This window comes from Lepidochelys olivacea, assembly GCF_965140295.1.
Source record: "Lepidochelys olivacea isolate rLepOli2 genome assembly, chromosome: 6".
In the NCBI taxonomy this organism is placed as follows: domain Eukaryota; kingdom Metazoa; phylum Chordata; order Testudines; family Cheloniidae; genus Lepidochelys; species Lepidochelys olivacea.
In genome coordinates, this window is record NC_140416.1 from 89,341,275 (window position 1) to 89,365,518 (window position 24,244).

At 46.5% G+C, this 24,244-nt stretch overlaps 2 protein-coding genes across 5 annotated transcripts in view; one reads left to right on the forward strand and one right to left on the reverse strand.

The window, feature by feature from the left end:
• Positions 1-24,244, forward strand: part of NRXN3 (neurexin 3) — a 1,403,073-nt gene that overhangs the window by 262,299 nt on the left and 1,116,530 nt on the right. The window lies entirely within an intron of this gene.
• Positions 10,424-14,811, reverse strand: LOC311521690 (uncharacterized protein). 4 transcript variants are annotated; one of them, XM_084630174.1, is made up of 3 exons: positions 14,349-14,811; positions 12,579-12,948; positions 10,424-11,806 (listed from the first exon to the last, which is right to left on the reverse strand). In XM_084630174.1, the coding sequence occupies exons 1-3, from the start codon at positions 14,558-14,560 to the stop codon at positions 11,270-11,272; spliced, it is 1,119 nt and encodes a 372-aa protein (XP_084486300.1). In that variant the 5' UTR covers positions 14,561-14,811; the 3' UTR covers positions 10,424-11,269. The 4 variants fall into 4 exon arrangements, 2 of the variants coding, with proteins under 2 accessions (XP_084486300.1, XP_084486299.1); XM_084630173.1 differs by having other exon boundaries at positions 12,579-12,695; positions 13,598-14,811; XR_014711950.1 differs by lacking the exon at positions 10,424-11,806 and having other exon boundaries at positions 11,813-12,695.

Here is a 24,244-nt window from a genome sequence, read left to right on the forward strand (position 1 = left end):
TTATAGTAATTGCATTCAGCATCACTGGAAGCAGGGTCTGAGGACAAGCAGTGGAAGCTTGGCTGAGGATTAAGGGCTATCAGGAGGACCCACAGAGATGGGGACAAAGGTTAAGTTGATGCCCTGGTGGGTTTCCCTAGGCCCCTTCTGGTCTTTTTTTAAAAAAACATACAAAAAATAAAGAGGAAGGGGACGATGAATTGTGAATGCAGCTCAGACTGATGCTGCCTGCTGAACACCCTGGTCTTATATTATTTTCCAGTCTTGGGTTTTAATCATTTTTGGTGTAATTTTTACAAAATAAAAAGAGAAAAATAAAATGTTTTAGTGGTTGAAGCAGTGGAGTGAGAGCCAGGACACTTGTGTTCGGTTCTTGGATCTGGGAAGGAGTATGGGCTGGTGATTAAAGCACTGGATTGGGAACCAGAACTCTTGGAGCCTATTCCTGGCTCTGCCACTGACCTACTGTGTGACCTCAAGCAAGCTATTTCACCTCTCCATGCCTCAGTTTTCCCATTTGTACTTGGGAATAAAACGACTGTACTCCAGATCCGGAGGTGGAAGGTGATAAAAGTGCGACATTTCTGCTTTTTTTCAAGTGAAATTTTCAAGTTTCCTAAACAATATACATTTCCATAAAAATAATTGTAGACAGCTAGGCTAACATTTCCCCTCCCTACACCTTTGTGCAGTGTGTTGCAGACTGTTTGACTGAAAGCCACCCACCCAGAGGTGGATGCAACATTTTCAGAAAACAGTTCGGTGCCTAAATTGCTTCTGCAAGCCCGTGATTTAAACCTACACGTCTAAAGTGCTTTGGGAGTCCTTTGAGATGAATGGGGGTGGAGTAATTGAATATAAGATGATTTCCTGTGTTTTGTGGATATTTTAGTGAATTTTTTAATGATCATTCTTGCCCTTTCATTTCTGTTGCTGAGACTTAGGGCTTTTTTCCTGATGTAAAATAAATAAAGGAGAGTCCTGCCATAACTCCCCTCCAAGCAAAACTGTGCTTACATTCGTTCATACAATGACACCCGCCTTCCTACAGCATAAGATTTGCTTTAGCAGATCAGACTATTATTTCCATTGAGTACAATATCCTGCCACTAGCTGTGGACAATATCGGATACTTCAGGAGAAGCCATAACAAACCTCTACAATGCAAGTGGCCGATCACATAATACAGCTGAGCTTCCTTTGTCTCATATTCTCTCCAGTAGGTGCCTGCTCTGTCATGCAATTTGATTTGCCAACAGTGCCACGGGTTCAGTTTTGAGGTAGAACTGCATGGCGGAGTCAGGTTTGGAATAGCAGATATGTTTCTGGGGCACAGGACCAGACACACAAGGGGTGCTGCAGGTCAGGACTGAGTTTCAGGGTTAACACCACACATAAGTGTGTATGGAATTCTACTTGATGTGGTTCAGATTTAGATGATGAAACCCTTTGACTTGGGTTATCCGGATTACAATGAAAGCTAAAGTACTCTTTGCTCTGCAATGGTCCTCATTATCCTTCCTCCATGTGATTGAATTAATAGTGCTCTCTGAAATATTCCATTGTGGATTAAATTCCTCCCTTTCCCCCTCCTCCTGTTTTTATTCTTATTTTTATTCATCTGTGAATTTATTCCCAATTCTGTCTGCAGAATGATCATGTAGTACACGAGCAATATGCTGATTTCCCCTTAATGGTTATTGCACTTTGTTTATAAACTGCGAATTAATTTGCCTTTTCTGGGTCCCCTAGTGCCTCTCTGTTTAATGGATTACACAGACCAGATATACGTGGCTAATGAACAATAAAAATAGTAGATAGACAAAGAAGTGATGGCCCCCGCTGCCCCTTTTCCCTGTCAGTGCTCTGAGGAACCTCCCCATTTCTCCCCTTTCTACCCTTGAGACCCACTGTCATTTGCAGATAAGGATTCCTGCATTGTTTAGTGGTTAGAGAAGGGGGGATGGGTTGTTAGGCTCCTGGGATCTATTCCTGGGTCTGCCACTGACTTATTCTGTGACCTTGACCTCTTTGTATCACAGAATAATTGCAGTCAGAGATAGAAAAGCCCTAATCTGTCCAGTCTGATCCATCTCACTGCCATTGCAATTGTACTTCGCTATTATACTATTGCACTGGTATTTTGCCAAGCCTACCTTTAAATGTCCCAAGCATTGGGGCATCTAGCACTTACCTTGGGAGATGCATTTAATAGAGCTCCCAGTTGGGAAGATCTCCCTGAACCACTCTGTAGAATTCCTCTGCCTCTGTGGTGTATACACCCTTCCTCTAGTTATAAAGCATGTTATTGAGTGTCCTCATTTGGTTGTTGCTGGGCCAAGCGAAACATATTTAACTCATTTCATCTTTCCTCGTAAATCAGCCCTTCTGCTGAAATGAGCTTCAGCTCACCCAGCTGTATCCTGGGGTTAATAATGCTGACCCACCTCACAAAGGGGTGGTGATACTGAAAGAATGATTTTAAAATGCATTGAGATTCTCAGATGGAAGACAATGGAAGCAGACAAAGGATTTTTGTTAGTAGTGTTCCTATATTTCTGTATTAGTCCCTGTCAAGGTTCCTCCCCCTCTCTGAACTCTAGGGTACAGATGTGGGGACCTGCATGAAAACCTCCTAAACTTACTTTTACCAGCTTAGGTTAAAACTTCCCCAAGGTACAATTTAATTTTACCCTTTGCCCTTGGAATTTCCACTGCCACCACCAAACTTTAAGTGGGTTTACTGGGAAACGTAGTTTGGACATGTCTTTCCCCCCAAAATCCTCCCAACCCTTGCACCCCACTTCCTGGGGAAGGTTTGGTAAAAATCCTCACCAATTTGCATAGGTGACCACAGACCCAAATCCTTGGATCTTAGAACAATGAAAAGCATTCAGTTTTCTTACAAGAAGACTTTTAATAGAAGTAAAGGAATCACCTCTGTAAAATCAGGATGGTAGATACCTTACAGGGTAATTAGATTCAAAACGTAGAGAATCCCTCTAGACAAAACCTTAAATTACAAAAAAGACACACAGACAAGAACAGTCATTCTATTCAGCACAACTCTTCTCAGCCATTTAAAGAAATCATAATCTAACACATACCTAGCTAGATTACTTACTAAAAGTTCTAAGACTCCATTCCCGTTCTATCCCCGGCAAAAGCAGCATACAGACAGACCCAGGTCCCTTGTTTTTCTCTCTCCTCCCAGCTTTTGAAAGTATCTGGTCTCCTCATTGGTCATTTTGGTGAGGTGCCAGCGAGGTTACCTTTAGCTTCTTAACCCTTCACAGGTGAGAGGGTTTTTCCTCTGGCCAGGAGGGATTTTAAAGGGGTTTACCCTTCCCTTTATAGTTATGACAGTCCCAAAGGGCAAAATGCTCAGTCCACAAAGGAACTTAGACGTTGTGACGCTGAGCATTGCAACACCTAACTTTTAGGCACCTAGAAATCACAGGAACAATACTACGATTCACAAAGTCTGAGTTTAGGTGCCTAGGCTCCCTGTACAATGAATGGGGAGAGATAGGGGCCTCAGAATGTGATCCACAGAAGCCTGCATGGTAGGCAGGGGGCTGCCCAACTAGCCAGTGGGAGATGACAGCGAGAGAGGTGTGTCCGAAGCCCTGCCCCCTCACAGAGTTTGGCACCTACATTTGGGTGGAGTAAGGTGTCTACCTCTGCTTGTGATCTGCAGGCAGGAACCCCTTCTCTGGAGTCTGGCAGATTTGGCCCCTAAGTTGTATCTTGTGAGAATGAGTTAAGTGCCTGCCTGATTCCACACAAAATAGCTGGAGGAGGATGAGGTACCACCCCTCTTATAACTTTTAGCCCGGTGGTTAGGACACTCACCTGAAGGGTGGGAGATCCAGGTTTAATTCCTCCCTCTGCTTGAAAGAGAAAAAGAACTTGAACAGGGTTCTCCCATCTCTCAAGAGAGTGCTCTAACCACTGCACCATGGAATATTTTGATGTGTGGTTCTCTCAGTTTCTCTGTTGAAGCTGTTCTACTGTGGATAAATAATTAGTCATATGGGGAAGGAGGAGAGAGAGAGAGAGACTCTATAGCCTGATGGTTAGGGCACTTGCAAGGGAGGAGGTAGACCCAGTCCTCCTGCTCCAGTGACTATTTAATTGTAGCAGTGTCAGAAGGAGAGACTGACGGAGCCCAATAACAGAATACCCCTCAGCTCATACCACCACCTCCTCTTCTGGCCAGATTTTGAATGAGACCCAATCTGGTAGGCAGCCTTTGGGCACACCTACTGGATCAGACCCCATGGGTGAGAGAGGGTGAGGAACGTCTGCCTTCCCATGGTTTGTGAATCGCACTGAGGCTTAGGTGGGAGAGGCATAAGAACAGAAGAATTGCCATACTGGGTCAAACAAATAGTCTGTTTAGCCCAGTATCCTATCTTAGGCCAGATGCTTCAGAGGGAATGAACAGAACAGAGCAATTATTGAGTGATCCATCCCCTGTTGTCCAGTCCCAGCATCTGGTGATCAGAGGCTTAGGGACACCCAGAGAATGGGATTACATCCCTGACCATCTTGGCTAATAGCTCCTATCCTCCAGGAACATATCTAATTAATTTTTGAACCCAGTTATATTTTTGGCCATCACAACATCACCTGGCAATGAGTTCCACAGGTTGACTGTGAGATGTGAGAGAAGTACTTCCTTATGTTTGTTTTAAACCTGCTACCTATTAATTTCATTGGGTGACCCCTGGTTTTTGTATTATGTGAAGCAGTAAATAACTCTTCCCTATTCATTTTCTCCACCCCATTCATGACTGTATGGACCTGTGACAGGGTAGACTAGGCCCAGAGGCTCCCTGCTGGATGCCTCAGGGTCCTGCCACACTGTCCCAGGAAAGAAGCAGTAGAGAGGTCCTCCAGGCTAGAGTGGCTGCGGAGAATCAGCCAACAAAAGAGGTTGCAGGGAGCAGCCATCAGGGCCCAGGAGGGCCATATAAAAAGGAGCTGCAGTGCTGTAGATAGGCAGTTCTTTGCTGGAGCTAGAGGAATAAAGATGATGCTCCTGGATGGCCAAAGGAAACTGCAGCACCATGGATAGCTCAATGGGGGCAGGGACCATGGGAGCAACCAAGAGCTCCTGGCTAGCTGCTGGGCCTGAATAAAGAGGAGCCCTGAGGTAAAGGTAAAGTGTTGAAGGCTGGGGCTGTGGCCCAGGGAACTGAAAGTAGTTTCGTTAAAGGGAGATGGCAGCCCTTGGCTGCTATTCTTAGGGTCCCTGGGCTGGGCCTGAGAGTAGTGGGCAGGCCTAGGTCCCCTCTCCCTCTCCCCATAGGCCACTGGGGAAGTGGCCTGCTGTTGGACAGTGATAAACCCCTGGAAGGGGAACCGAATTGTTAAGAGGCCCAGCTGGAGCGGGCGAAACCATTGCCTGCAGGGAGGAAGTCCTGGGGGTATGGCCCAATACCAGGGCTGGGACTGTTTAAAGATTGCAGACACACCTGACCAGAAGGGGTGCTTGTGAGAGGTGGGTGCCATGCTGTTGCAAGACCTGTATCATATCCCCCCCTCCCCCTTAGTTGTCCTTTTTCCAAGCTGAACGGTCCCAATGTTTTTAATCTCTCTTCATATGGTAGCTGTTCCATACCCCGAATTGTTTTTGTTGCCCTTCTCTTCCCTTGTCCAATTCTAATATAAACATTCAAATGCCTGGAGTTAGGTAGCAGAAAGTTAGACCCCTATGGGTTAGGTGTCAGTTGAGCAGGGGTTTGGAGGATCACAGTGGAGCCTAAAATGGGTACTTAGTGCTGGAAACCCAGACTTAGGTACGTAAGTAGCTTGATGGATCTAGTATGGACCAACCTGAATGCCAATCCAGCCAAAGAGCTCTGAGAAAGTTCTGATCACCTTTTCCCTATTCTTTGATTTTCACACTTCTTGGTTCCAGCAATGGCCTAAAACAACACAATATCAAGTGGGGGACTATATCTGTGGTATTTCTGGTCTGACTGGAAGCAGAAATGTGGTAAAAGAACCTGTTCTCACACTGAATGGGTCAAAGAGTTGGAGGTGGTTTAGAAAAGTGGTCTCAGCACCGGTGTGGTTCTTTTCTCCCTCCATTAACCAGTGTCATGATGTACTCAGTTATCCCAAAGTAAATCTGAGATGAATTATTTGTCCTTCAGAGCCAGTCACACAAGATGCAGGGAAAACTTGTGGTCACACTCATGAATTGTAGGATGGGCAAAGTAACCTATGTGTTGGGTTTGCCTTTCAGTCCCTGACAATTGGAAAGTATTTATATCAGAGCCCACTGGCTGTAATTGATGAGTGAAGCACTCTCTGCAACTCCCAGAGCAAAGCAAATATCTGTGCAGCACTCATACTTGCTGATCCAGGGAATGGGATACCAGTGGCCAGATTCTGAGCTCAGTTACATTGGTCAGCTCCATTAACTTCAATGGAATTAATTCAGATTTACACCAAAGTAACTGAGATCAGAATCTGGCCCCAGGACTGTGAATGCCCGATGGGTTTCCTGCGAGGTAGGGCAGAGTAGTAACACACCACTCACTGGGATGACCTTGGATTTTGAAGCTCTCTCTTTGAATGCTTATAGGACATGTGTTGCACACAGGAAAGGAGAGGCAGAGGAGCTGGAGGGGGAGGCAAGTGCAAAAGGAGGAAACACACCAAAACTTAGTTTGCTTAGAAGTAGATGATAGGCAAGACTGGCTTGGAAGGAAAGTGGGGGGAATTCCTGATAGGAAGATCCATGCTGGTTGGGAAGTCATTGAATATAGCCATTGAGGCAGCAGACAACTAGGCCCATGGAAAATTCATTGCTGGCTCTCCTTGCCTTCTCCAAGCTTTTTCCTTCTTTCCTTTCTCTTGTCCTTACAGATAAATATTGTGAAGGAGGGTGAAAGATGGTGAGAGACCTCCTGACTTCTGCCCTGTTAAGAACCTGCACTACTACATGAGCCTTGGCAGAGGAGGCCAGCAGGGTTCCTCTGTGCATGTGAACATATATTTACTGGAGAACAGTTAGTATTAGGAACACAGGGCTGGTTTCCTTGTCTTCGGGGCATGTTTGACATTCTTTTTCTGTGTTGTCCTTGGTCACTTTTGGAGATGTTTGAATCTGCCAGCTTGAAGAGTTCATGCTGAGTTACACAAGCAAGCTGAGTGGTTAATGCTGCAATAACCAATGACAACGCTGGAAGAAAGAGACGTCCCACACAAACTGATGTCTCCCTGCTCCACTGAGCAGTTCTGGAACCACAGAAATATCTCAGACGGAATCATGACTCAACTACTGGTTCTTCCCCAAAAGCAGTCTGTGCCTGCACTCTTGCCTGTGTCATTGTTGGGGAACCGGGGCAGTGGTGCAGTGGATTGAAGGAGAGAGATGGAGGGACACAGCGCTACATTTTATCTCTAGCTGGAAGGATAGATATATAGTTAGCAGCCAGTTTAATAACTGCATGTTAGATTAGAGCAGGGGTTCTCAAACTGTGGGTTGGGATCCCAAAGTCAGTCGCAACCTTGTTTTAATGGGGTCGCCAAGGCTGGCTTAGACTTGCTGGGGCCCAGGGCCAAAGCCCGAGCCCTGTTCCCTGAGGCCGAAGCCGAAACCCTTGGGTTTCAGCCGTGGGTGGTGGCAATCAGGTTAGAGGCCCCCCTGGCTGGGGCTGAAGCCTTTAGGCTTGGGGAACCCCCTGCACCAGGGGTGGTGGGGCTCAGGCTTTGGTCCCCCAACCTGGGGCGGCATGGCTCAGGTGGGCTCAGGCTTCAGTCCCCCCTCCTGGGGTTATGTAGTAATTTTTGTTGTCGGAAAAAGGGTCATAGTGCAATGAAGTTTGAAAATCCCTGGATTAGAGTCAGGGGTCTTCGGAATCTCTGGGAAGAACTTGTGCAAAGCTAGTCTGTAAAAATACCCCATAGCTAGTTAGTTTCCTAGGGTAATAACACTGTCCCTTTGCCTGGGAAGAGTATCTCTGCCAGCAATATTACCACTAAAAATGGAAGGGGAAGAACACCACATTCCCAAAATATGCCCTTCCCTCTGTTCCTTTCAGTCCTGTATATTGTTCAAAGAGAAAATATTATGGAGTATATAACTCACTCAAAGAGTGTTTCACACAGTTTGTTTGGGTTTTGCATATTGCTCACCTTGGGCAGCTAAGGTAGATGGGTCAATTTCCTTCAGGCCTGGTTTGTTTCACTTGTGCTGGTTTTCCTATCGTGGTCCAGGGCTGTTGTGTCTGGATTCCCACCATGAGAGGGGAGGTTCAAATCCCACATCTAAACTACTTTATAGTGTCCCCTTAAGAAGTTTATATGTACATGTGATAATATGTGCCTATAGACACATGCCCTTACTTTGTAAAGGGATACTTAATGCTAGTTTATAGTATGGACATCTTCATCTGTCTAGCTCTCCACATTCCTACAAATACCTCCACACTTTGGATGAACTCTTTCTGAACTCCTATAATCAAATTTTGCCAATAATATTTAAAATAAGCTCAACAAAATCCCTAGATTTGAACACCTCTGAACTTTGTGGAATTTGAAATCCATATACTAGATCTCAGTCCTGCAGCTTGAGCCCATCTCTTGAGACCAGCATGTAATAGTCTGATTTATTGCATGGCCTCTCTTTAGGGGACAACTCTTGGAGCCGTCTCCAAGCAAGCACATGAGATGGTGAGAAGGTGACTGAATGCACAGTCCTTAGTTTCTTTCTGTACTGCGGAGCTCAAGCTCAGGATCACAGGGCTGCTAAGCAAGTGCCATCACACTGCAAAGTCTGCTGAGGAAACAGCTGCTAATACCCCACCACTAGAAGCTATGCTCACTGAGTCATTGGGGTCTGATAACTAGCAGTAGACTGCTGATAGGATACCACCAGGTATAATGCTTCTTGTTCCTGTCCCACCCCTTGTCTGAGCAACTAGTTGCTAGGCCTGTTGCTCCTCAGACCCACACCAGCTTTCACACTAAGTGTGATTTCTGACTGTAGCTCCATCTTTGACCCTTGGTGGGATTTCAACCATAACAACAACTCTATCTTGGCTCTGACCCCTGGGTCAGACCACCCATGTTATGGGCCCTGACAGCTCGCTCAGACCATTTTGGTTTCTTCTGGGACTCATGGTTGAATCCCTGAACTAATTATGGACAGCACTCTGGCTCTGGCCCTACCCTCACCCCAGGGGCCTGTGTGTCTACAGGAGCAGATTGCTGCCCTTTAGGCAGAGAACCAGAAACTGAAGGACCAAGTATGACAGCTGCAGATGGGAAGTTGCTCCTTGCGGGAACAAGCTACAACATTCTGAGCAGCTGCAGCTAACCACTTGGCTTTCTCTATAACACTGGCTCAGGTGACCAGCCCCCGAGTTCCTCTGCTGGAGAGAGAGCATTGTACCTGCAGTAAGTTTTGCAGGTTCATTACCCAATCCAGACTCCCATTTATGCTCCAGCCCCAGGAGAACATCACAGATCAAATTAACATGGGGGTAGTACTGAGCCCACTTATCAGGGAGGCCCTGGTGGGGTCCTCTCCCTTTCTAGAGCAGGTTCACCTGGTACTTACCAATGAGGACTCTTTCTTACTAGCATTTGCCACCATTTTTTGATGACTGACTTTCATAAGGCCTGCACAGCAGAGACTGCCTTACCAAAAACTTTGGCAAACCCTGGGGTCAGCTGTCTTATGTTGCCCAGTTCAGATGTTTGCCATAGACAGTGCCTGGAATGATGCCGCACTCCTCCATCAGTTTCATCTCAGTCTTTATGAAGAACTAAAAGATGAGCTGGCACAGATGCTCCCCCTCGCCAGTTTAGAGGCCTTCACAGAACTGTGTACCGGATAGATAGACTCCAGACTGCAATGGCAACTGGAATGTAGGAGGAGCCTGCCTACCTCCCAAACTTACCCACGGCTCAGCCCTCAGGCCCAAGCAAACTCTGCCTTGGTGGAGTCCACGCAGACTGATGTGGTATGGCCCCTCTCATCCCTGGATGACCGAGAGTGCAGAAGACAGGAGAAGCTCTGCTTGTGTTGGGGAGTGGTATGCAAGTGTTCGGTCAAAACCCCTGCTAACCTGATGACAGAGATCCACAATTACAGGAGAACCTGTGGAAGTGGAGATGGATGAGGAACTCCTGGTTTAGCATAATCACAGGGTTTCTCCCTGGTGGTACCCCGGCTTGGAACCCAAACTGGGTGTGGGGGTAGTCTTCTCAATGGTCACAGCTTCTAACTGCCATCCTCCATAAATCTGTAAGATTTCACTGGCCCCCAGAGGCCCACCAAGCTTTTGATGACTATCAGCAGATAGGACACTACCAGGTATAACACCTTCTGTTCCTGTCCCACCCTTTGTCCGAACAAGGTCTATTGTTGCGGTTCAGTGATGAGACAGAACACAGCTTTTTGCAAGCAAGCAGGCTGGTCAGCGGAGATGGGCTGTTCTGCCCCCCCTGCCTTCCACCTTCTCCTTTTATTATATTTCTCCCCCTAAGCATTACACACTGCTACACAAAGGAATGTATGACGTTGATTCATATGCTTAGTTACCATCCTCTATCTACTACAATCCTGGTTCTCAGGCCTTGAGCCCAGGCTAAAAAAACCTCCCACAGTTGCTGTCCAAACAATCAAGTTCTCAGGGTTCATATCTAGCCCTTGTCCTTGGATAGAGCAATGTGTGCATTGCTCCTAGGAAACAGTCAGGGTGTGCCCCGCCTGCTTCCAGGTGGAATAGCTAGACATTAACCCTTCATCTCCCCTTTTTTGTTTATTGATAATTGGCCATCTCATGGTAGCCGCCAATTTGTTTTATCATGCTATTTAACTCCCAGACAGACAAGGACATAACCTGGGGAGCTTTCCAGGGCAAAAATTTTACAAAGTCTTAACAAGGAAGGAATACATTGTACACAGCAACAACAAAAAATAAGCCCAATAATTACAAACACAAAATAACCAAAAGCTTAACATCTGCAATATAATCATCTAAAAGGGATACACTTCTTTTACTACAATTGTAACCAGCAAAAGGCAATATAAGTATCATTCTACTAAGACAGCAAAGGGTGCCATCACTTAAATTTGCAGGAATATAATTAAAGGTGCATGAACCACAAGTAAAAACCCATCCTGATGGTAGGATGATATGGCCATAATTATATGAAACATTAACAGCATGGGAACAATTTAAAAGGGATTAAGAAATTTTTTGACAGCCCAATGGCACCTTTGTACTAGTGCAGTTAACTACACGCGCACAGGTGACATTGTGAGCCCCGGCCGGGTACGGTGTGTGAAGGAATATAGCCGTGCGAGGCAGAGTATAGTTGGCCGGGCCCCAATTAGCCATGCTAAAATACTGGGAGAAAAGATTAGCATAAGCAAAGAGCAGTATCTTATTCTCCTTCGGGCTTGTAACGGGGGAGGCGCTTCCGAGCCAACCCCTACAGAAAATAGCAGGCACAAAAGGCACACAATCATCACAGAATTAGCAGTGATTTGGGCGAGAATCGCCACAAACAAAGTCTTAGGAGTTTCTGGCTGCTGATCTGCTGCCAGTTTTCGTTGAGCCGTGGCGACCAATGCTTTTACTGCTCCCCCTGTCACGGGCTGGCTTGGGACGTTACGCCTCCTCCGTTTCCGTCCCGCCGTTGTCGACTCGGGGGGCAACGCGGTCTCCTCCAAGGTCAGCCGAAACTCTGGTATGGGATTCGACAGCCCCTGGTGCCATGCCATGTTGTTTAAGTGCTGGTCGCACGCACCGGGCTGGAACCCACAACGGTCCTGCAGGGAGAGACACAGCAGCATATCCCCGACCCCAAGTGATTAGAGGTGCTGGGCCCAGCCACTGTGGATCGGGCAGCTGACGGTAAAAGACACGCGGTCTTTCCAGTACCTCAGATTTGTGAAAATGCCGATCCGCAGGGGTCTGCTGATCTGCATTCAGTGTTAAATTATTGAAAGTAAACAAGAGAATATACATCTGTTGTTGAATGTCTCCTAAGGTTCGGAGATGCAGCTCCCCTTGTTTTAATTGTTTATCTAGCAAGGTTTTGAGTGTGCGATTGGCACGTTCAACAATGGCTTGGCCCGTGGAATTATAAGGGATTCCGTGTTTAAGACGGACGTCCCAGCGGGCACAAAAGGTGGAGAGGGCTGCAGAGCAGTAGGCTGGGGCATTATCTGTTTTAATTTGGCAAGGGCGACCCATAACAGAAAAGCAGGCCAGCAAATGGTGAATAACTTTGTTAGTGGCTTCCCCACGTTGTGGGGTTGCCCAAAGAAAACCTGAATAAGTATCAACGGAAACATGTAAAAATGAATAGGGGCGGAATTGTGGTACATGAGTAACATCCATTTGCCACAGCTGATTTGCTGCGGTACCTCGGGGGTTAACAGCATAAGAAAAAGTAGGAGCAGCAGCAGCACAGTGGGGGCAGGAACGAACAATAGAACGTGCATGATCAGCAGGAATGTGGAACTGCCGGGCCAAAACAGAGGCAGACTGATGAAAAAAGGCATGGCTTTCAATGGGGTCAGAAAAAAGGGAATTCACCTGACCACGCAACGCGCGATCGGCGCGTGCATTGCCCTCAGTGAGTGGCCCAGGCAGAGGGGTATGACTGCGAATATGAGCAACAAAGTAAGGGAAATGACGAGTGGCAAGAAGACGCTGTAAAGACAAAAACAGGTGAAGGAGGTCTGCATCAACCTGAGGGGTAATGAGGGCAAGGGGTAAATGATCAATTACCTGATAAACATAATGGGTATCCACAATTAAATTAAAGGGACAATCAGTAAAAAGTTGAAAGGCCAAAATAACAGCAGCCAATTCTGAACGCTGTGAGACGGCGAGTGAGACAACGTAGATCCAAAGCCTCCTCCGCCCCGAGTTCGATCCTCGGCAGCTGGCACCTGATAGGGGACTAAAATCAATTGTGCAATTGACCGTCCACGCGGGAGCGACTGTGGAAGATGAGTCCACACCTGAACCTTAATAATGCCAGTGTAATCAGCATCAATGACCCCTGGAATGACAAAAAAGCCCTGTTTCCCAGCATGTGAGCGAGGGAGAACAAGACCTACAAAGCCGGCAGGGAGAGGTCCCGTCACCTGTGTAGGTATGGCACAGACCTCCCCTGGCAGCTGAAAGTCAGTGTCCTCCTGCAATCTGTTGGTAAAATCCAAAAAGGACTCTAAGGCACCCTGACGGATACTGACAAAGCTTTTGGTAGGCTTGTCTGAATCCGGGACCTTCTTGAAAGCATGCTGGGCACAGGTGGAGATAATGGGGAAGACGGCCGGAGGGAGTTGAGACTGCATCCCAATAGTAGCAAACTGGCCCTCCCCTGCCAAATGCTCATAAATGATACCTTGCTCTCTATATACCTGGGCTTGGCGTTCTGCCATCTGCCGATACTCACTAAGCCAAATAACATACTGACTGGGTGACAACATCATGCGCAGCAGCGTTTTCCAATCCTCAGGGATTAGGGAGTACCCAGCACCCATCCCTTCAATGAGACCACGCACAAAGGTGCTAGTCAGGCCAAATTCACGAATTGCTTTCTTTACCTCTCTAACCACCGAGTATGGCAGAGTGGTCCAGGTGCCCACGGGGTTGCCCTGGTCATCATTCTGCCAGGTCACCGGGCAAACGGAGACCAGATCAGCCAGCTCCTCTGCTGTAAGATCTGATCGAGCTTTCGCTGCGTGAACCATTTGTTGCACCAGCGAAAGCTTCTGAGCAGATGCAGATGACTCTCCGGGGGGCCCCATGGGGGGAGGGTGATCACACACCGGCTCCGGTGGGGAAGGCCAGGGAGGCGGTGGTAATAGAGGCACTGGGGGCGAAGCAGGGGGAGGGATGGCTGCAGGAGCGGACGGGGGTGGCAGGATCAGCAGCTCCTCTGTTGGTGCTGAAGAGGGCCTTTCCAAGGCGACACGCTGTGTCGCATCGCCAGGAGGGGGGATGACTGCAGGGGCGGACGGGGGCGGCGAGAGCACCAGCCTCGCGAGGGAGGGTCTGTCTGAGGCGACACGCTGTACCACGTCGCGGCAGAGGTGCCAGGCATGTAAAGCCTGCACGGGTGCCCGAGGCTCTTTGTGCAATGTCTGGCCCAATCGCTCCCAGTCCGCTAACTTAAGGCTTCCAGCTTCAGGATACCACGGGCACTTGGCACGCACCTCCTGTAGCAGGAGAGTGAGTTCTCGAGCCGGGCAGTCATGCTGAGCCTTACGCAGCAAATACTGCAGCTCATTACGGTGTTGCACTTGCAAAGCAGAGAGGGAGCTTCCCATACTTACCACAATGAAAAATACTCACCGGGATCCACGAAGTGGATGAGTGACGCGTCTGAAACCCTTGCCGGGCGAGGTGAGTGCTGAGGGCCCCACGTTTGGGCGCCAGTTGTTGCGGTTCAGTGATGAGACAGAACACAGCTTTATGCAAGCAAGCAGGCTGGTCAGCGGAGATGGGCTGTTCTGCCCCCCCTGCCTTCCACCTTCTCCTTTTATTATATTTCTCCCCCTAAGCATTACACACTGCTACACAAAGGAATGTATGACGTTGATTCATATGCTTAGTTACCATCCTCTATCTACTACAATCCTGGTTCTCAGGCCTTGAGCCCAGGCTAAAAAAACCTCCCACAGTTGCTGTCCAAACAATCAAGTTCTCAGGGTTCATATCTAGCCCTTGTCCTTGGATAGAGCAATGTGTGCATTGCTCCTAGGAAACAGTCAGGGTGTGCCCCGCCTGCTTCCAGGTGGAATAGCTAGACATTAACCCTTCAGTCTATTGCTGCCCAGACCTTCTGAGACCAAGTTACTGCCTGCCCACCTGGTGCCCTTCTGTTACCTGGCCTCCTCCCTATCTCTGATACCACGCCTCCTCACCCTGACCTCAGTTGCTGACTCTGGGTGTGACCCTTGATGTGGCTTCCGGCTCCAACTCTGGCTTTGACGGGATTTCTGACTAGGATCCCAGTTCTACTCCTGGCTCTGACCACTAGGTCAGACCTCACGCTTTACCGGCCCTGACATTTCCTTTCTCTTTCGAATGTTCAGAGAGTCCTGACTACTGGATGGGACTTGAGAAAGATGGGGAAGGACTGGGTTAAATATCTATTTAGTTATGAAGTTTTACCAGGTTTACAAATCATTTCCATATAGATTTCAGGAACAAAATAGTATCACTGCACAATGTTGCTGTAAACAAAAAAGCTCACAGTTGTAATAATTATGATAATCAAATCTGTATTTAACTGGGTGTTACCATACTCCAGAGTGAGTGAGTGAGCTCCTTTACACCATCCAGGATGTGTTGTGGGGATAGGTTTTTTTAAACTGTTGGAAGAGCAAACTGGTGATGGTGATAGACCCTAAGCTGTGGTTTTTCTGTCATGGTAGTCTCTCTTGCAGAGATGAAGTAGCCTTTCAAGTCACCACTGAAAAAAATTAAAGCAAGGAAAGCCAAGGCTGGTCTGTTTGCACCATCTAGATGGTTTTGAAATTCTCAGGCCTGTGTAGGTCCCGCTACCATGGGCCAGAGAAGTTTTGGCACAGCTGTCTACAGGTATGTCAACACTGCAAATAAAAATCCACAGCCTTCTGCCACTATTCCTGGGTCAATAACCTCCTCTGTTGCAATGGCTGCATATACATCTCTGACAGAGCTGGCTCAGACTCCGGGTAAGGGGCTATTTACTTTGTAGATGTTTGGGCTGGAGTCTGGGCTCTAGGACCCTGCAGGAGGGAAAGTCTCAGAGCTTGGTCTGGAGCCTGAGCCCAAACATCTACAGGACAATTAAACAGCCTAAACCAGAGCCTGAGTTAGTGGGCGTGGGCCAGCCACCAGTGTCTAATTGCAGTGTAGACATACCCTATGGGGCCAGATGTGGGATTGTGAGGGAAGGGGGTGGGGTCAGGTGTGAGGTGCACTGTCAGAACTATGTGGAGCTCTCAGGATTAGTTTAGTGGAGGTACCTAGCAGCTGGATTGAGGGGGGTGGGCAGAGCTGCATGTGAGAAGCGTCCTGTTTGCCTGTCTGCACTTTAGACATATGTAGCTCTAACTAGTGCTAGGAGTCTCTCACTTTCACGAGTGATTTAAAAACTCTCCAATATATATTGTCTGTGACTTCTTCCGCTGCCCCCCGATGGAGCCTCTTCACTAAGTAATAATCATATCCCAGACAATAATAGTCATATCTCAGTCGAGGGTGAAAATGGAGGTAATGATCACGTACCGTGCACTCATGGTAAATGAAGCTGAGCATATCAACTTTCAGAGGATCAGGGAGATCGTAGTTGCCTCTGTCTCCCAACCCAGCTCCCAGCTTCTCCTTACCCGTGACTGTGATGCCCACTATCACACAGCCTCTCTTATGCAGCATGACAGAATTATCCAGCATTCAAAGCATTACTTATGGGCCTTGTAATCTTCTTGCAGAGAACCAGCCAGGGTGAATCTATTTTACAGTTGAAAGGGATAAACCCCCCACCAGACACATATTTAGGCTAAATATTTATTAAAAAATACACCTGTCACACTTGGGCCAAGAAACATCAGTAAATCCCAGCCCCAGCCACCTGTCAGAGACAGGGATGAGGCTGGAGACTGTGCATATACCACAGGAATAAGGTGGCAGGCTTTAAACATGCCAGTGGTCAAATAGTCTCCTAATATTCTTTGCAATAACAAGCTCCTTTTAATCACTCCGTTAGGTTCTACGTATGCTTTCAGGTGGTTACACTAGATGATGTAGTGTTCCCTTCTGGCCTTAACATCTGTGAATCTGCCTCCCCACTCTGCAAATAAATCATCACTAGTGACCAGCAATGAGTCTTAATAATATACCCTTCACTTATCTACAAAACACCTTTCATCTGAGTATCTCAGGACCTCACTGCCACCCAGTGAGGGATATGAGGCACAAAGAGAGGAAGTGACATGCCCAAGGACACACAGTGAGTCAATGGCAGAGGTGGGAATAGACTCCAGATCTCCTGGTTCCCAGTCCTGTGGTTTTTCCTCACTGTGTATAATCATTCTTCATAATCATCCTTGCCACTGTGCAATCAAATTGCTCTCTTTCACCTCCATTCCACGTGTGCATGGTCAATAAATCCCAACTGGTGTTTTGTGTGTGACAATGGGGTCTGAGCAAGTGTGTGCGTGTGTGTGTGCACACGCGCGCATGTCCAGGAGTTTGTGTTTGTGACTGGCATTGGTTGTATCTGTGATTGGTTGTGTATAGTTTGTGGCTTGCTGCTCAACAGCGTATTGATCGCTACTGGAAATTAACCCCTTTTAGGGTGAATGAAGTGGGCAGAGAGACCTCATAGCTCTGATGGGGCTGTCTGGCATCAGTTCTTCTTTGACTGCAGAGGAAACAATGAGACATAGCCTTTCAGAGGGCTCAGAAGGAACTAAATCTATAAACCCAAAAGCTGTTACTTTCCGTTACTAGTCCTTTCTAGCCTGATCTCAGTAGCTCATGCTCTTATAGCATAGAGCCATAGAGAGTATTTCTAAACATTGACATCTGTGATGGTGGAACTGGTGTTCATAGTATCTGTGAGAAGCTAAAACTGCCTTCTCTTGGTAGTTTATTTAAGAAATAAAAGACTGAAAGTATAAGGACCTTGTTGTTTGTGGAGGAGAAGAGAGTAAGAGAAAATAGAATAAAATATAAGCTGATAAAATGAATGGAAAAGTAGTCTGACTCCTAGTTACTCTGCTCCATAACCTGAGAACAAGGGGAGCACCTAACAAAAGACAAATCTTAAAAACAACTTGTGAGACTAAGCATGATTATGGCTAAGCAGTTAAAGCACAAGACTAGGAGTCAGGAAATCTGGGTCCTTTTCCTGGCTTTGCCATGGACTTCTGGTATGACCTTAGGCAAGTCACTTAGCATCATTTCATGTGCCTCAGTGTCACCATTTGTAAAACAGGGATAACAATACTGGTAGATATTTTATGGACTGGTAGGTCTATAAAATCATGATTGGTGTGAAAAAAGTAAATAAGGAAGTGGTATTTACTCCTCATAACACAGGAATTAGGGGGTTACCAAATGAAATTAATAGGCAAGAGGTATCAAACAAAAGGAAGTATTTCTTCACACAACACACAGTCAACTTGTGGAACTCTTTGCCAGATGATGTTGTGAAGGTCAAGACTATAATAGGATTCAAAAAGGATCTAGATACATTCATGGAGGATAGGTCCATCAATGGCTATTAGCCAGGATGGACAGAGATGGTGTCCCTAGCCTCTGTTTGCCAGAAGCTGGGAATGGGCGACAGGGGATAGATCATTTGATGATTACCTTTTCTGTTCATTCCCTCTGAAGCACGTGGCATTGGCCACTGTGGGAAGACAGGATCCTGGACTAGATGGACCTTTGTTCTGACTCAGTATGACCGTTCTCATAAGACAGATCTTGCCCTCTCCTCAGGATACATGGGGGAGACGGGGGGATGAATCCTTTCCCAACACCAGCAGGTGACTGGCTGATGCATGAGCTTTTAGGAACATAAGACATAAACCAGAAGGGATTTTAGGACTGCTAAGCCCTGCCCCCCACCATCACAAGCAACACTGTCATACAATCCTTCTCAAAATTTGCCCAGCTCTCTCTTAGAACTAATTAAGTTGTTTGCCCCCACAGCTCCTATTGGGAAACTCTTCCAGAACTTCACTCCTCTGATGGTTAGAAATCTAATTTCTAGCCCTAATTTGTTCATGGCCAGTTTATATCCATTTGTTCTTGTGCCAACATTATCCTTTACCTTCAGTAGCTCTTCATGCTCCCTGGTGTATTTCCGTCCTCCCCCCAATGTATTTATAGAGACCAATCATATCCCCTCTCAGCCTTCTCTTTGCTAAGCTAAACAAGCAGAGCTCTTCCATTCTCCTCTCACAAGATAAGCCCTCCGTTCCCTGATCATCCTAGTAGCTCCTCTCTGCACCTGGTCCAGTTTTGAATACATCTTTCTTGAACATGCTTGCTCAGAATTGTACACAGTATTCCAAATGAGGTCTTACCAGTACCTTATACAATAGCATCAATACCTTTCTATTGATACTGATCGCATTTGCCTTCTTTGTTGCTGCATCATGTTGGTGGCTCAGAGTCATCCTGTGATAGATCAGCATACTCCGGTCTCTGTCACTTCCAACTGATGAGCTCCCAGCTTGTAGCAGAAATTCTTATTATTGGGCACTAAGTGCACTTTGTATTATTGACTTTCACCCCATTTCGGTCACTCCAATCTTAAAGACCATCTAGATCTTTCTGTATAGTATTCTGATCCTCCTCTGTATTGATGATGCCTCCCAACTTTGAATAATTAGCAAATTTCATTAGCTAATTAAAAAGGTCATTAATAAAAAATGGAATGAGATTTGTCCCAAGAGTGATCCTTGAGGAACTGCACTAATAACTGCTCTCTATTTCGATATGTCACCTTTCAGCACAACTGGTTAGCCAGTTCCTTATCAACCAAACAGTTCTCATACTAATCCCCATCTTCTCTAATTTAACTAGTAATTTCCCCTGGGGTACAATGTCAAATTTCATTTTACTGAAGTCCAAGTTTATTAGAACTACTGCATTTCCCGTATCTAAAAAGTCAGTTATTTTCTCAAAGAATAATATCAGGTGAGTCTGGGATGATGTACCTCTGGTGAATCCGTGTTGCACTACATCCCCCTTTTCCATTTACCTCCATGAATTTAATTATTTTCTTCACAATTTGTTTAAAGCAAGTTTAAATAATGACTCATTTGTATGCATAAATAGCTTGCGTAGTGATTCTTGCTCTGATCAAATTACAAGTGCTCTCATTTCACATGCTTCAGGGCATGAACTGATGATCACCAGGCCTGGTCAGGCAGAAATCCCCCAAGCTGCGTGATCTAGTATGGTACAGGTGCATTATTTGGCAAAGTGGGTTCTTTGGATCCTTTCTGTGAACCACTTGCCAGAGATCCCCATCTGAGACCAGATCTCAGACTAGAAGGACCATTTCTCTGCTCTGTTTGGGTGTGACACATCGTAATATTGGATCTCATTTCTTTACCTACTTGCTGCTGGTTCCCTTTCTCTGAATGAAATTAGAGCCATTCTGGAGGCATGTAAACTGAACCCCTTGCCTCTCACCCATATAAGAGGTACCCCCTCCTCCTCCGGGCTCTCCCCTCTGACACAACGTGAGACAGGATATTCCAGGCGTAGCTACAGAAGTCCCCCCGTCTCCACACCCACACCCATTGGTGGTACAAAGTTAATTTCAGGTCTTAACAAGCATAAGATGTTCCATTACAGATAGGATCAAATGCTGGTGCATTTTATCAATCTGCCTGTTAGAATTGGTCAACATTGCACAAGCTAATCTGGGGAGAGCGATGAAACATTGATCTTTTGGGCCTTATCAAAGGTGCAGACTAAAGTCGGCTCAGATGGAAAGTTGTTTTTTTTAAATGAACAATTTTTTTTTGTTTTATCTGGAATCCAAGACGGACCATCCTCTCTCCATGTCTAATGGGAACAAAACTAAGATTCCCTCCTGTGAACTAGTGCAGCAACATCGGGCCAGTCTAGGAGACCTTCTGTCAATGGAGTAACTTGATGAGCTATTGAGATGTTTTATTCCGTGTTCAGAGCTGTTAGTTCAGGGCCTTGCTCTGGTACATCTTTCTTTCTGTGTATGATGAATCATAGAAGATGAGGGTTGGAAGAGACCTCAGGAGGTCGTCTAGTCCAACCCCGTGCTCAGAGCAGGACCAACACCAACTACATCATCCCAACCAGGACTTTGTCAAGCCAGGTCTTAAAAACCTCTATGGATGGAGATTCCATCACCTCCCTAGGTAACCTATTCCAGTGCTTCACCACCCTCCTAGTGAAATAGTGTTTCCTAATGTCCAACCTAGACCTCCCCCACTGCAACTTGAGACCATTACTTGTTCTGTCATCTGCCACCACTGAGAACAGCCGAGCTCCATCCTCTTTGGAACCCCCCTTCAGGTAGTTGAAGGCTGCTATCAATCATAATATACTATGTAGTGAATGTTATCAGTACCCTCTGGATGGAATCAGAACAGCTCACCTGTATGTCATAGGCCCTGTGGCCCTGTGCCCTATGGACACAGCTAATGGACATTCTCCTTTAATTCTGGTGTTTGGGGCCTGGCAAGTGTTTGAGAGCAGGAAGATTAGTCCTGTGCCTCCCATTGCTGCTAAATTCTGATTAGCCATGTGGCATAATGTGACCCCGCCTGGAGCATCCTCCGACGGCAGACTGTGGCAGAACAGGCACGTACGTCTCAGTTTCTCTCATTCATAGTCCCCGCTAACTTCATGCAAGCTTTTGTGATTCACTAATTCCTCCTTTGGAGTCAGTTTATTACTAACACATAGTTCAAATAGTCCATAACAAAAGTCCCAAACAGAGCCTATTTCTCATACCTGGTATACTTAGTCCTTAGAATCCCACATCCTCTAGTCAATTGATATAACATATACCACACTCCAGTATCTTCCACCTTGATCCTCTCCTGTTCTATTACCAGGACAGTCACTCTAGACCTTCCAGTAGAAGTACAACCCTGCTCTTCCCCACAGAAACCCCCACAGCCATTTGCTGGGCGTTCATTCTCACTAGGGAGCATGCCTTATTCTCTCGGCCCTCTCACTGTTTGCCTGGCTCCAGCTCTCCAGCGTGGAGACATCACCAGGTAAGCCCCTCTGCTGCTCCCCGGCCTTCAGCCCTCTCCAGCCATCAGCTTCAAGTATCCATCTTAGACATCAACAACTCCCCTGAGCTGTTCTCTGGCCTTCAGCCCTCTGGCTCTGGCACAGGGAGGTCAGGCAGCAAACCTCCTCTTGCTGCTCTCCTGTCATCAGCTTCCGCCCAGAACCATCTTCTTTCAGAGATGCCCTACAGGCTCTGGTGTCTGGCAGCTCTCACCCCCAGGCAGCTCTCATCTGCTCTTTTCCTGATTGAACTCTCCACTGTCTCATTATCTCCCCTAATTATAGCACCTTCTTTTAACCCATGTGAGGTCAGCTGACCAGTCACAGGTGCACTGGCTCTTCCCTCTTGAGCTCCTAAATTGTTGTACGTTTGTTATAATGTACATAGCCTGTTTCTTGAGTTTAGAGATCAGGCTACACTTATTATCTGCACTCGTTCCTCTGGGATGCTATGGGTCCTTAGGCAGTTGGAAAATGTAGATCAAAGTGCAGTTTATTAGAGCTACTAATTGCAGTCAAAGCTGCCCGGTCTGTATCAGATGCCTGGAAGTAGATAGGTCCTGAATTGTGCTCATCTTTGGAAAATGAGAGTAGCTGAAAGCAGCCCTAACTGTTGAGAGTCCTGATCATTTTCTGCTCGGGCAGGTCGGCTGTTGGGCCTATTTAACAGGCTGTAGAGTGTAATGTTGCAGTGAGTTCCCAGAATAAACACTGTATGCTCAGCCAGCCTAAACAAGAGCTGGTGCTGTGACCCAACATGTGAACTATAACTAGCTTCAAGAAAAGGAGGACTTGTGGCACCTTAGAGACTAACAAATTTATTTGAGCATAAGCTTTCGTGAGCTACAGCTCACTTCATCAGATGCATTCAGTGGGAATGAACTGAATTCAGCCACTGAATGCATCTGATGAAGTGAGCTGTAGCTCACGAAAGCTTATGCTCAAATTTGTTAATCTCTAAGGTGCCATTAGTACTCCTATTCTTTTTGCGAATACAGACTAACACAGCTGCTACTCTGAAACCTGTAACTAGCTTCAGTGCAGGGTCTCACAAAACGTGTCTTCAGGATTTAGGATGAGATGCTTGGCAGGATCACCTTTCTAGACACTAGCTTCCCTTCAACGGGTGGTAACACACACCCCTATAGTGGAGACTGCAAGCTATTACGTCCTGAAGCCCTTTGCGCTTCAATAAAAGAAAGTGAGTCCAGAGAAGCAATCATTACTCTAGAGTAACTTTAATCCAGAAAGATCCCAAAGCTCGCAGGTTGTATATGAGATTGTCTAGTGCACATCCTGCAGAATTTGATTTTCCTTTACAGGTCTCCCTTGCAAGCACTAACCAGGCCTGATGCTTAGTTAGTAGGCTCCCATCACAGCCCAGGGTAGGATGGGTGTAAGTGGTGGACAGGGAGAGCACAGATTGAGCTCGGAGATAGGACCAGGGCTGTGAACGTATTGGGGGAGCCTATGCTGAAATGTATGTTTTTGCACAAACTGCAGGATCATGCTGTTCTGTCAGTGAAGATACTTGTGACTATTCCTGAAAGATAAAATTTCCTGTCCCTAGTGGCATCACCAATGAGTACTAAATTAATCTGTTACCAACATCCTGGCTTCGTGGCACCCAGTTCTAGTAGGGGTGTGGAACAGAATCTGCAGACTCCATCAGCTGCTGATTTAACTGTAGGAACCACAATATGTAAATCTGGTGTCTAACTGGACTGTTCTGTCAGGCCATAAGAGATGAGACAGAAGAAGCCTGGAGGGGTACAGAATAACATTCAGTCCAGAACTCTTATCAATCAAAAAAAGCTATTGCGATAGTCTCATATACAATACATGTAGCTCCAAGCCAGGGGAAAAGTCAGTCCAATTCAAGTCACATATGTTTCCAATATAGAGTTTCTGAGAGAACCTCCTCATACAGCATCTATAGTGTATATATACACACACGTAACTGACCACTCGGTCTGTCATTACATGGCCAACACCTTATCAATACCTGGTAGCAAATTACATGCTCTTACAGATCATCTTTGTAATTTAAACCCTCAGTTCCACAAAGCTGGGTTTTATTTTCAATAATTGAGAAGTTTTTCAGTGTTTAATTTTGGAGGTTTGTCATAGGGTGCTCGACTCATTGCTGTGTAGTGCCCCCTTCTGGCAATTCTGGGGATTAGCTCTGCCAACTTCTGTGCCCCCTTTCTTCTCTTCCATTGTTGAGAATCTCCTCCTGCTCACAGAGTTGCAGTATGGCTGCTTCCTGACTCAGACCTCCAGCCAGGTCAGTCTGTGATTTTCCCCTTCCATGAGAGGCTTTTCCAAATCTCTCCATGCAAGCAGCATCTGGCAGTCCTCATGCCTGCTGACTTAACTATATCACTCCCATAGAGTCTCAGGCAGTCTCCCAATTCACTGCCCCAAGCTGCTGCTCTGCAGTGGATGGCAGG